We start from the raw sequence: 13,044 nt of genomic DNA, 5'->3' as shown, positions 1-13,044 counted from the left end.
GGATAAAAATATCAAAGTGCATTACAAGAAGTAAGGATAAATATTGTTTTAGAACACTATAAAGTGTGTGTGTGTGTGTGTGTCTACTGTGTCATGATGTATAACATACTCCTTTGTAAGAGTTGTAGTCAAAATATTAGCAGCTTTTAAAAAGCTACTTCCATAGATAACAGTACAAATCAGTTTCTCAATATCTGATTCTTTTTCCATAGAGTTTTCCATCTTAAGTTGCAGTTAATCTCAGATTAAAGCCTAGCTTAATTTTTCTCAAATAGAAATGTGCTTTGGGAATAACCTGGGGTGCTTTTTAAAATACAGATTCCAGGGGCGCCTGGGTGGCGCAGTCGGTTAAGCGTCCGACTTCAGCCAGGTCACGATCTCGCGGTCCGTGAGTTCGAGCCCCGCGTCAGGCTCTGGGCTGATGGCTCGGAGCCTGGAGCCTGTTTCCGATTCTGTGTCTCCCTCTCTCTCTCTGCCCCTCCCCCGTTCATGCTCTGTCTCTCTCTGTCCCAAAAATAAATAAAAAACGTTGAAAAAAAATTAAAAAAAATAAAATAAAATACAGATTCCTGAGATCCAGCTTCAGAAATTTTGAGTCAGTAGGCCTGAGATGAAGAAGCTTGGTAATGAACACTTGGCAATGAACAACCCCACATGTGATGCTGATTTGGGTGGTCCATGGCCCACACTTTGCTGGCCTAGGTAGACATTTGCTTGGAGCTGTGTATTAGGAAATTAAAAAAAAACTGGCATGAGTTAAGATTTTCTACATTGCAACTTCATCTTTGTCCAATCATAAGGATACAAAGGCATCTCTCAGAGGTATTATCTCTGAGATCAAAGCACTAGAAATGAGACACTGCCCTGTCATTGCAAGTATGTGACATAAAAGAGGGTTTTTTTTTCCTGTGTGTTGTCAGGGACCTGCCTTACTATGGTGTGTGTCATCATTTCGTGCCTCTTTGAAAAGGTTTGTTTGACACATCCCCTCAAGGATGTGATTTTTATCAGGACATCCCAGAAGAAAATTGGGGAGAAAGGTTTTATTCTGGTGTGTTTTCTTTTGATTTGTTTCTTAAATTTGAGCAGAATTGTTGCTTTGCTTTAATTTTTCCCTAAGGAATTTTAAGATACTATATCATTTGCTAAAATCAAAAAAACAACACAGCAAATACTTCCCAAGAAGATAAGGAGTCTTGAACCCTGGGAAGCACCTCACATATTAAGGCAGCATCTCAGTCCTGTGGCCATTCCATTCCTGGCATTTGCAAGAGGGTCTAAGTATGATTCTTCTTGGTACAGATTCTGCTCTTTTTGGAGATCTGCCTGTATTAGGTGTTCTAAATTGTTCTTTGGGGGATTTGAACATAGCATATAGAGTATATTATTGTAATAATGTTAAATTTCCTGAGTGTGATTATTATATTGTTATAATGTTATAAAGGAGAGTGGCCTGATTCTTGGGAGATACTTCTCTTCAAGGGTAAAGTTGTCACCATATCTGCAACTAACCCTCAAATCGTTCAAAGCAGGTAGGCAGGCAGGAAGGCAGGCAGGATGTTAACACTTGGTAAACCTAGGTGAAAGATATGTGGATACTTATATATTATTGTTATATTTGTGAAGGTTTGAAATTTCTTCAAATAAAAATGGTAGGAAAATATATTATGAAAAAAATTAAATTATATTGTTTATAAAATGAAATATAATTCAACAGTTAAAGAAAGGTGATGTCACCAAAAATGGTAGAATAAAAACTTGTGCAAATGCTTTTCATAAAGCAATGAGAAAATGGCTAAAAATGGTCAGAATCAACTTTTTAAGAACTCTAGAAATTAAACAAAACTTGCAATAATCTGGAAAATGTTTATCCAAGAAAAATGACTGAATTTTGTGCAGCTTTAATTTGCCTTATTCCCACCTTCTCCTTGGCTCTTTGGTAGCCTTGAAATCCAATAACTCACAAGCACAGCAAGAACCACAGCCTGGCAGCCACCAGGGGCCACAATGGGACAGGAGCTCCTTTAAAGCATCATTCCCAGAGAAATGTCATGATCTGACCTGTCTGGAATTCTCTGGAAGTCTCTATTCACAAGGTTGTCTTTATTTGACCTGATTCAGAGCTCTCCCAGTGGAAAAAAGCCTTTCCTCCAAAACACAGTTATAGGAAGTCTGTAATTTTGTGGCTGCCTGAGGTGTGGTAGATAAGAGTTTAGGCAAACAACAGATTAACCAAAAAGCATAAAAGGTGAGGCTGAGGAGTGAGATCTCCACTGGGGCTTTGAAAAGCTCAAATACATTCCTGGGGATCTAGAAGGCCATGCACACATCTAGGGCTCTGCTCATACTTAGGAAAGATGTGAGCAGGCCCTAACCTTTCACCTCTGGTGGACCTTGAGACTTTGTGCAAGAAGCACGTAAAGGCAAAGATAAGCTGTCAACTACCTAGTTGAATGTTGATAGCATGCCCCAACGTGTACACAAAATCCATTGGCAAATATTTGGAGACTTATTGGTTCTAGGCATTTAAAGAAATCTCTGTCTAGTCATTAGCTTACCACTAAGTGGTCACACACAACAAAGAATGCAGACTTTACGGAATTAGTTCAGGAATGTCACTAAACAAGTAACAACAACAGAGAACAACAGCAACAAACCCTGAGAAAGGAGTTGATTCTGATTTCCAGCGTTACATTATTTAAAATGTTAAGTTTTAAACAAAAAATTATGAGGTATGCAAAGAAACAAAAAGTATGGCTCATGCACAGGAAAAAAAATCAATTATTAGAAATTGTCCCTGAGGAAGCCCAGGTGTTGGACTTACTGGACAAAGAATTTAAAACATCTGTATTAAATATGTTCAAAGAATTAAAAGAAACCATGTTTAAAGAACTAGTGATAACTATGAGAACCAAGTCATTCCAATTAGAACTATGTCTTACCAAATAGAAATAGAACTTCTAAAGAAGAACCAAATAGAAATTCTGGAATTGATAAAGTACAATAACTAAAATGAAAAATTCACTAAGGGGTGCTGAGCATGTTTTGAACAGGCAGAAGAAAGAATCTGTAGACTTTAAGATAGGTCAATTGATATGCTTAGGTTTGAGAAACAAAAATAAAAAAGAATGAAGACTTATAAGATACCATCAAGCATGCCAAAATAGACATAGTGGGAGTCCCAGAGGAGAGGAGAGAGATAAAGAGGCAGAAAAAATATTTGGAGAAATAATGGTCCCAAACTTCCCAAATTTAATGAAAAACATGAATCTATACATTTAAAAAGCTCAAAAACTCCAAATAGGAAAATTCAAAGAAGCACACAGTAAATATATCATAAGCAAACAGTTGAAAGACAAAGACAAAGAGAGAGAGAATCTTGTAAGTGGCAAGAGTGAAGCACTAATTGGTTCCAAGGAATTCTTAATAAGAGCAATGGCTGATTTCTTGTCAGAAACAATGGAGGCCAGACAGTGGGATGGCATATTCAAAGTGCTGGAATAAAAACACTCAACCAAAAATTCTATATTCAGCAGAACCATTCATCAGAAATGAAGGGGCAATTAAGACATCCTCAGATAAACAAGAACTAGAGACTTCATCACTAGCAAACGTGCCCTACAAGAAATATGAAAAGGAGTCCTTAGGACTGAAATGAAAGGACACTAGACAAACTCGAATCCTTGTGAAGAAATAAAGAGTTCCAGTTAAAGTAACTACATAGGGAAATACAATACAGTATTGTATAAATGTATTTTTTTGTTTATAACTCTTTTCTCCTATCTGATTTAAAGGTTAACTGCATAAAGAAGGATCATCTACCTGTATTAGATAGACACAGTACGTAAAGATGTCATTTTAATACAACACCAAGGAGGGGAGAGGGAATGGAGGACCATGTTTTGTATGCTGTCAAAATTAAGTATTTCTTCAGAAAGAAAATCTGACTAGACTTAGAACGTGTAAATGGATTTAAATAGGAATCAGAAAACTTTCCCTAAAGAAAAGGCCAGGCCCAGATGTCTTCACTGCTGATTTCTACCAGTCATTAAAGAACAAATTAATACCAATGCTTCACAGACTTTCAGAATTTACAAGAGAGAACACTTCCCAACTCATTCTATGAGGTCTATGATACCTTCAACAAGTAAAGACATCATAAGAGAAGAAAACTGCAGACCAATATCCCTTATAAATATAGGGTGCCGAAATCCTCACAAAATACTAGCAAACTGTATCCAACATATAAAAAGAATTATACACCATGATTAAGTGAAATTTATCCCAAGAATGCAGGGTTGACTCAACATACAAGAATCAATCAATGTAATACACTAAACTGCATGGCCATCTCTATACACACAGAAAAAGCATTTGAAAAAACAGGGATTTACTTATTCTGGATATTTCATATAACGGAATCCTATAATATATGACCTTTTGTGTCTGGCTTCTTAGCTTAACAATGGTGTTTTCAAGGTTCATCCACACTGTAGCATGTGTCAGTAATTCACTACTTTTTATGTTATTATTTTTGATGCTATTGTAAATGTGATTAATTTCTCTTTCATTGTATATAAAAACACAAACTGATTTTATGTTATTTTGTATTGTGAAACATTACTGAATTCATTAGTTCTAACAGTTTTTTTGGTGACGTGGTTAGGATTTTTTTTAATGTTTGCTTATTTTTGAGAGAGAGAGAGAGTGAGAGAGAGAGAGAAAGTGGATGTGGGAGGGGCAGAGAGCGAGAGAGACACAGAATCCAAAGCAGGCTCCAGGCTCCAAGCTGTCAGCACAGAGCCCAACGCGGGACTCAAACTCATGAACCATGAGATCACAACCTGAGCTGAAGTCAGAGGTTTAACTGACTGAGTCACCCAGGCATGCCTTTGGTTAGTGTTTTTATGTGTAAGATCATGTTGTCTACAAACAGAGATAATTTTACTCCTTTCTTTCTGATTTGGATGCCTTTACTTTCTTTCCCTTGACAAGTTGCTAGGGCTAACATTTCTATAAAATGTTGAGTAAGAGTGGTCTTGTTCCTGATCTTAGAGGAAAGGCTTTTAACTTGTCACTGTTGAGTATGGTGTTGTAGGTGTGTCATATATGGCCTTTATTATGCTGAGGTATGTTCCTTCTGTACCTAATTTGTTCAGAGTTTTTATCATGAAATGATGTTGAATTTTGTTAATGTTTTTTTCTGCATCTGTTGAAATGATTAGATGATTTTTATCCTTCATTCTGTTAATGTGGTGTATCATGTTTATTAATTTGCAGGTGTTGAACCATCCTTGCATCCCAGGGATGCATCCCACTTGCTCATTATGTATCATCCTTTTAATGTATTGAATCTGGTTTTCCAATATTTTATTTGAGAATTTTTGCATCTGTGTTCATCAAGGATATTGGCCTGTAATTTTCTTTTCATGTCATGCCCTTGTCTGGCTTCAGTATTAGAGTAATGCTGGACTTATAAAATGAGTTTGGAACTATTCCTTCCTCTGCAATATTTTGGGAGAGTTTGAGAAGGATTGGTATTAATTCATCTTTAGATGTTTGGTAGTATTTACTCATGAAGCCATCTGGCCCTGAGGCTTTTATTTGTCAGAGATGTTTGATTACTGATTCAGTCTCCTTGCTTATTATTGGTCTGTTCAGATATTCTATTACTTTATGATTCATTCTTGGTAAGTTGTATGTTTCTAGGAATTTATTTCTTCTAAGTTATCTAATTTGTTGGCATATAATTATTCACAGTAGTCTCATGATATTTTGTGTTTCTGTGGTATTAGTTGTAATGTCTCCTCTTTTGTTTATTAATTTGAGTAATGTCTCTTAAATCTTTCCTAGGTAGTCTAGCTAAATGTTTGTCCATTTTGTTTATCTTTTCAAAAGAAATTTGCTAAAATGGAGTTGTATCAGCTGACTTATATAAGCTTAGAATATAGAAAAAATCTAGAAAAGCTGCCCGAGAGTATGTTTAGTTTTAAATTCTTGACCATATTTGAATGTTTTAATTAAGTAGAACTCATAAGCAATTTCAATATTTAGAGCTGTTAGATTTAAATTTTAAGTTATACATTGAATATAATACTAGTTTTTGTGTAAATTTTTAAAGTATTTTTTAATGAAGGGCTATTGTGGGAAGTGCCACATTAAGAGAATTTTCTTGTAATGGTGGGAAGAAGTCTGTATGAGAGTAAATCATATTAGGCAACAAGATCTTTTATCATTTTCAATCCAGCAATTCTGGGAAATGTAAGTCAATTAGAGAAATTAAATCTCCAGTAGAAACAGTAGCTTTCTGAGGTCATTGTAACCTCTAAAAGAATGATTGTATATAACTTGGAGGAGTCCCTGTGCACCAAACTTATTCTGTAAAAGAAGAGAATTGAATGAGAGACTTGAGAGTTTCATCAGTCAATAATACAATTCAAGAAGAAAAGAAGAAAGAATAATTGTGAGTAATCATGTGGCCTTTCGGAACTACATATTCTGATTCTTAGTAGGAAATTACATGGCATAGAATTTAGTGCCCTCACTCTACCATGAAAGATGCCCATTTTTCTTACCAGGCCATTACATTGTATGTACCACTAAATACTACATTTCCTTGTATGGATAAATTAAATATTTCAAACCAAATTGTATCTTATTTTTCTCAGCTCTCTTTGTTATTTACATATTTTTCATCTTTCTAAAAGGATGGGTTTGTGCCTGTCCTTTGGAATCTGTTGGTTGGAAACTCTTTCTGATGACGTGTGGGGACTAAACCTCAGGGAAGAAGGAGGAATCTGGGCAGTGCCCTCCAACAGTGACAGGTCTGAGATATACCTAAGCTTTCCCATGGATTCATCCCTTGATTTATCTGATGCTTCTTGATCACCCACTATGTCCCTACCTCTGTGTGCCACTTACCGCATACTGCCAGATCATCTCGGAAGGTGTAAAAAAAAAAATGCATTCCCTGCCCGCCAAGAACTTAGAGTGGTGAGGTCATCAAGTATGTGTCTATATAGGCAAAGGCACAAGAAAGCACCGGGCACAGGACAGATGGAGAACTGGGCAAAGTGCATGGGAGCCCAGAGAGGGCACTTCAGTTTGCAGCAAGGCATAAGAGGTAGTGACACTTGACTCAGGTTGTGAAGACTGAGTGGGGTTTTCTCTGGAGTGGATGGAAGAAGTGTATTCCAGAGGCAGGAGGCCCCAGCCATGGTACACCATCAGTGACCATTTCCTGGCTGCTCACTGTGGGGTGGGGGATTGTGGACAGAGGACAAAACAGGGTCCTTGCCTGTGCACTTCGGTGTTCTGCGTTTTTGGGTTATAGTCTCATGGCTGTGTTGTGCACATTCCCAAACCCACTGCTAGACCCCATTGGGGTGAATCAGTGTTTTGTGTTGAAATGTGTCCTTGCTTTTGCATGGCCTCACTGCCTCTTAATACACTATTTCATACACTGTTGAGCAGGAGTACTCTGGCCTAGTGAGCAAGTCCCCCCCCTCGCCCCCCGAGTAAAGATATAGGATGCATTGAAGGAGGGGCCTGGTTATCTCGCAGAAGCCAATTTCTCTTCATCTCGTTGTGCTCTGTGTTCTGGAGCTGGTGCTGATGAGTTTGAGATGAGAAGAGGGTGTCCACTTCCAGGCCCAGAGGTTTGACAATGTGTTAATCTTTCTGTTCTGGAAAAGTGGGAAAGTAAAGTTGTTCTGATTCTTTTTCTGGTGTTTCCAGTTCAGCCCCCTTTGTTAGTAGAGGATTTCTTTCTTAATTATCAGAGGCCCTTCTTGACAGCAAGAGGAGAGCAAAGGGTTCCTCCAGACATGGGGCAATTATAAGTATTTTGGATGAGTGATCAGGAGGAAGGACCGTACTATTACCCAGCTCCAGACAGACTCATAGCTGAGCTCAGTAACCTGGCAGCCATGCTGGGAGCCACAGATGGATGACAGTTATCCCTGGGCCTTCTCCAATACCCATGACTGGCTGATGGTGCCTCCCAGGCCACAGATGACTCTGTCCCATGCTGCCTCCTTGTGCACTCATGTCCAGCTCCCTGGTTCAGGCCTTCAGTGCAGAGCCAACACTGTGAGGCTGACAGTAACAACGCTGTTGGTCAGTGCTGGTCATGGTGGATGAGGCAGCCATGCAGAGGTGGGTGGGGCAGGGTTCTTTGCGGGGATGAGGGTTCAGGGAAGCAGAGGTTGCTGGTACCATGTGGGTACCTGCCCACATGGAGCATAGGGGCTGCTGTGTGGACAGTGAGTGGACAGAGCCAAGTGCCATGCCCTGCAGCTTTCTGCATGGCCTGTAGACACACTGAGAGTGGCTTTGAAGTGCATTTTCAGATTCGGTAGTGCTGTGGACATAATGTGGATCATCTCATCCTTGTAGAGAGGTTGAATGAAGAGAAAGGAAGCAGATTAGGGACATATGGAGGGTCCCTTGGCATCCATTTTCCTGAATTCTTTCTCTAGAGGCAGCACATTGAAGCATAGAAGCTGATGTTTTTTGTTTTTTGTTTTTTTTCAACGTTTATTTATTTTTGAGACAGAGAGAGACAGAGCTTGAACGGGGGAGGGGCAGAGAGAGAGGGAGACACAGAATCGGAAACAGGCTCCAGGCTCCGAGCCATCAGCCCAGAGCCTGACGCGGGGCTCGAACTCCCGGACCGCGAGATCGTGACCTGGCTGAAGTCGGACGCTTAACTGACTGCGCCACCCAGGCGCCCCACAGAAGCTGATGTTTTAAGACTTTTCAAAAAAGTTCTTCCAAACAAAGGTCATTTCAAACACTAGGCCCAGTGTTCTCCCCACCCCTTTTCCTAGTGGCTGTGAGTGACAGACAAGCTCCCAACCCTCATCTTCCTCCCTCCTCTGCCTTCTGCTGCAGCACAGCAGCTGGAAGCAGAGTTTGGGAAATTTGGAGGCAGAACAAACTAGTTTAAGTTACATATTGGGTAAGTGCATACTTCAAATTATCACTTTCTCCTTGAAATTTGTGGCACTCATCTGTCTCTACCATTCACTCAGTCCTGTCATGTAGTTAATGCGGTTACCTCTGTTTCTAATGCTGCCTTATGTTCTTTTTTTTTTTCTAAGATTTTATTTTTTTTAATCTCTACACCCAACGTGGGGCTCCGACTCACAACCCCAAGATCAAGAGTCACACACTCCACTGACTGAGCCAGCTAGGTACCCCTGCCATGTGTTCTTATTTAAGTATTCAACGTGACTTAACTTTTGTAAAAATTTGATATATATATACAATGGATGCTGTTCAAGGAGGAAAGTCAGCAGTTCCTTTAACACAACATGTTAAGGAGCAGGATTTCTCTTCCTTTGGTGAAAGTTGCTTGCTGTTGTTCAAATATAAAGCATTTTTATACTTGAACTCTCTAATGATAGATCCTGGAAAACCTCCTGGAGGAGGTATCTGAATTATGAGTCAGAAACAAGCTGAATAAGGAAGGCTCTGCTCAAGGACATGCCAGTCCTCCCTGCTCTGCCAATTAGCTAACAGATATCCCTGCAGTCTGGGAGAATCCCAAACAGTATGAGGCTTGAGACAAATCAAGAAAAAGACCCACTACTGGCTGTTAGAAAAAAGATGAGCCCCTGGGTGTGGATAAGTCCTATGAGAACTGGCAGGAGACTCCCTTAGAGGAAGAGGGAAAAATGTAGGCACCTCCCCAGGGTAAAACTTTCCTGAAAACCTCCTACTTAGGGCAGAAGGAAGTGGGTTGAGCTTGCCTTACAGGAGCTGGGCTGTAGAAAGCTCCAGGAGATGTGAGCAGGACTTCAGGGGCCTCACTCTACCTGCACATCTTTGCAACAAGTAGGTGGCACTGTCCTAGCTAGGGCCAGGATAGGTCCTGAAGAGGCTTTGGAGCATAACATCAGTGCTACTCACAGAAAATATGAACTGGGGCCATCTACCAGGAGAATCCCTCCAAAGGTAGAGCAGTGCTGAACTGAAGGCAGAATCTCAGGAAAACAGAATTTTAGAGTGGAAAGGACCCTCTGGGCTCTGTAACCATCAAGTTGCAATGAGGAAACTAAGGCAAAAGAAGTAAAATGACTTCCCCCAAATAGATTAGAGGCAGAGCTAGGATTAGAGTCATTCCTCTGTTCACACCTTTAATCACAAACATATGTGGAGCCCCTATTGGGGGCGGGTACGGTTCTAGGCCCTGGATCCAGGTTTACTGACTCAGACACCAGTGCTCTTCCAGTCACCAGGCCTCCTGCCTTGATCTAAATCTGAAAAGTGTGTCTGGCTTTGGACTTAGGTGAAGTTGGGCCCACAGATTCCAGAGATAAAAAACCAAGCTCACTCCCAGATCTGAAAGAAGATGATAAGGAAGGAGTAGCACGACTAGTTCTACTGATTAAATTACCAGCTACCAGTACAACTTAGCATTGGAAAAGTTTCTGATTCTATATTCGTGTTGACCTTTACCCTAGATGGTTACTTGGAATACAAACTTTAAAATGGAAATGGTTTTTTTGTATTTGTTTTGGATATATCAAGATTAGAGACAAGTGGGGCACCTGGGAGGCTCAGTTTGTTGAGCATCCAACTCTTGATTTTGGCTCAGGTCATGATCCCAGGGTTGTGGGATCAAGCCCTGTGTCAGGCTATGCACTGAGCATGGAGCCTGCTTGGGATTCTCTCTTGCTCTCCCAATGTCCCTCTCCCCAGCTCTCTCTCTCTTTCTCAAAAAAAAAAAAAAATGATTAGGGAGAAGTTAGGAATGGGTAGAGGGAAGAGTCAGGCTGTGGAAGGAGAGGAACCATTATGAAAAGAAGGCCCGCGTGAGCAGGAAAAGGGAGATTTGCCGAATGCCAGGCCCCTGCACACACAGGGTTAGGATTCAAAGTAGTTCTCTAGTTCTATCTGGCAGAAGACAATCCCTGTCCCTCTAGGTTCAACATGAGTTCCTGGAATTTCTGCTTAAGACATTCCCCATTTCAGGAGCACCTGAGTGGCTCAGTCGGTTGAGCATCCATCCAACTTTGGTTCAGGTCATGATCTCGCGGTTTGTGAGTTAGAGCCCTGTGTTAGGCTCTGTGCTGAAAGCTCAGCGCCTGGAGCCTGCTTTGGATTCTGTGTCTCCCTCTCTCTCTGACCCTCCCCTGCTCACACTCTTTCTCTAGCTCTCAAAAATGAATAAACGTTAAAAAAAAATAAAAAAAAGACATGCCCCATTTCAGAAGCTTCTGATGTCCTTGGGAAAGAACAGCCAAGTGAAGAAATGTCTTGGCTTTACTACCACAGCCCTGGGTATCCTCACCTGTGCTAATGATAGCAATTGCTCATGTTTACATACTGCTTTCAACTCTTGGCAGTGTTTATCTAACTAATCATTCTGTGAGATAGTTAAGGTGGCTGTTATTATTCCCATTTTGCAGATGAGGCAACTGCACTTCCAGGAAATTAATGGGTTTGCCTAGATCACAGAATTAATCTATAGGAGAGCCAGGGTTGGGACAGCCCTGGTGATCTGAATCCAAGTCTGTCATTTTCCCTACCATGCCCTCTTGCTTTACCTAAAGGTGGGGAAGGAGTCCAGGTTTAAGCCTGTTTGGGGATAGATCCACATCAAGACCATCATGCCTGGTCTCTGGAGTTGCATACAGATGGTAGGTGGGGCCATTCCAATGTGATTTTATTTCTTTGGCCCAGTGGTTTCATTAGGTGGTTCAGGAAGCATGGAGATTGCCCTGGGTTCTGTTGACCTAGTCTCCACTTGTTCAAGTTTTCTTTATCACAAAGAATATCCATTAGCCATAACAGTACAGTTTTCATAATGGGGAAATTGCTAGAGAAAGAAAACATAAGTTACAACTTCACTAAGTGTTCTTGGTACCTTTAATCTCAGTGAGTTTCCAGTGAGTCTTGGTCATGCTGTATCTTCTTGGGTAGTCTCTGTGCCTGCAGGGTTACAAAATATAGGTGGCAAAATGTGGGTGGGCCCTGGTCACGTGTTTTCCGAGGGGGTTCTGTCTGCCTGGTGCATGAGCGCATGAGTGACTGTGTCTGGTCTTCCCTTTTAGAGCTGCCAACTTCAGGAACTTTACCTTCATCCAACTGAATGGAGAGTTTTCTCGAGGAAAGGGACTTGATGTTGGAGCCCGCTTCTGGAAAGGAAGCAATGTCCTTCTCTTTTTCTGTGACGTTGATATCTACTTCACCTCCGAATTCCTCAATACATGCAGGCTGAACACACAGCCAGGTATGGGGATCTGGAGTTGGCTCTTCCCTTTCTCTCCCCCAGGGTGGCCTTCAGCTCTGTCACACACTCGTTCTCTTCATGGTTCCCTCTGATGTCCTGCTTCTGAATTGGCCCGATTTTACCCAATGACCAAGAAAAAGCAAAATCATCTGGTTTAATTTCTCCTTTGATGTCATGGTGTGGGCCTGTCAGCTGCCATAATTCTGGGACTCTTTGGCCTAGGTTCAAGTCTAAAACTCATTTACCATTTTCAGCTAAGTGGTTGGCCTGAGTGAGCACCCACGGGAGAAAGTGCTGGGGGTTTGGGGGAGACATGGACTGGAAAGCTGCCTGACACTAAAGGGAAAGGCATAGCTGTGGGCAGTTCCCAAGGGAGCAAGGGCTCTGAGTGGGAAGAACCCACAATATGAAAATGATTTTCAGAGAGTTTGACTCATAGCAAGGGCTGATATTCAGCTGATAACTACTGTTAAAATATTGAAACTCTTCTGTGGAAACTGGTAAAGAGCAAGTGCCTGGAGTCCCTATATCTACTCCTGCTGCCTAAAGTCACCATGACCCCTCTGGCAACCCTTCAGACTTCCCACAGACCAGCAATTAAAGGGTTAATGTCTGGAAGGGCAGGGAGTACCAGAACTCTCTTTCACACTCACTCCTGTTGGTTGATTCCCAGTGCCACAGCCACCAACTGTCAGTATTTTGGGGTTTTTTTGTTTGTTTGTTTCTATTTTTTATTTTAGAGAGAGGGAGTGAGCCGAGCACATGTGTAAGCAGGGGAGAGACAGAGAGGGAGAGAGAGGTCC

At 41.2% G+C, this 13,044-nt stretch overlaps 1 protein-coding gene across 10 annotated transcripts in view; it reads left to right on the top strand.

The window, feature by feature from the left end:
- The window catches only part of CSGALNACT1 (chondroitin sulfate N-acetylgalactosaminyltransferase 1), a 347,804-nt gene that overhangs the window by 320,741 nt on the left and 14,019 nt on the right, over positions 1-13,044 (top strand). For all 10 annotated transcript variants that reach the window (XM_023252542.2, XM_023252543.2, XM_045055452.1 and 7 more), the window contains one exon: positions 12,063-12,241. In XM_023252542.2, coding sequence (XP_023108310.1) covers positions 12,063-12,241 — 179 coding nt within the window. The remainder of the gene's footprint in view (positions 1-12,062; positions 12,242-13,044) is intronic.

Source organism: Felis catus, chromosome B1 (genome assembly GCF_018350175.1).
Source record: "Felis catus isolate Fca126 chromosome B1, F.catus_Fca126_mat1.0, whole genome shotgun sequence".
Lineage (NCBI taxonomy): Eukaryota > Metazoa > Chordata > Mammalia > Carnivora > Felidae > Felis > Felis catus.
Note: the sequence above shows the minus strand (reverse complement) of the source record. Positions and strands in the feature narration are given on the sequence as shown.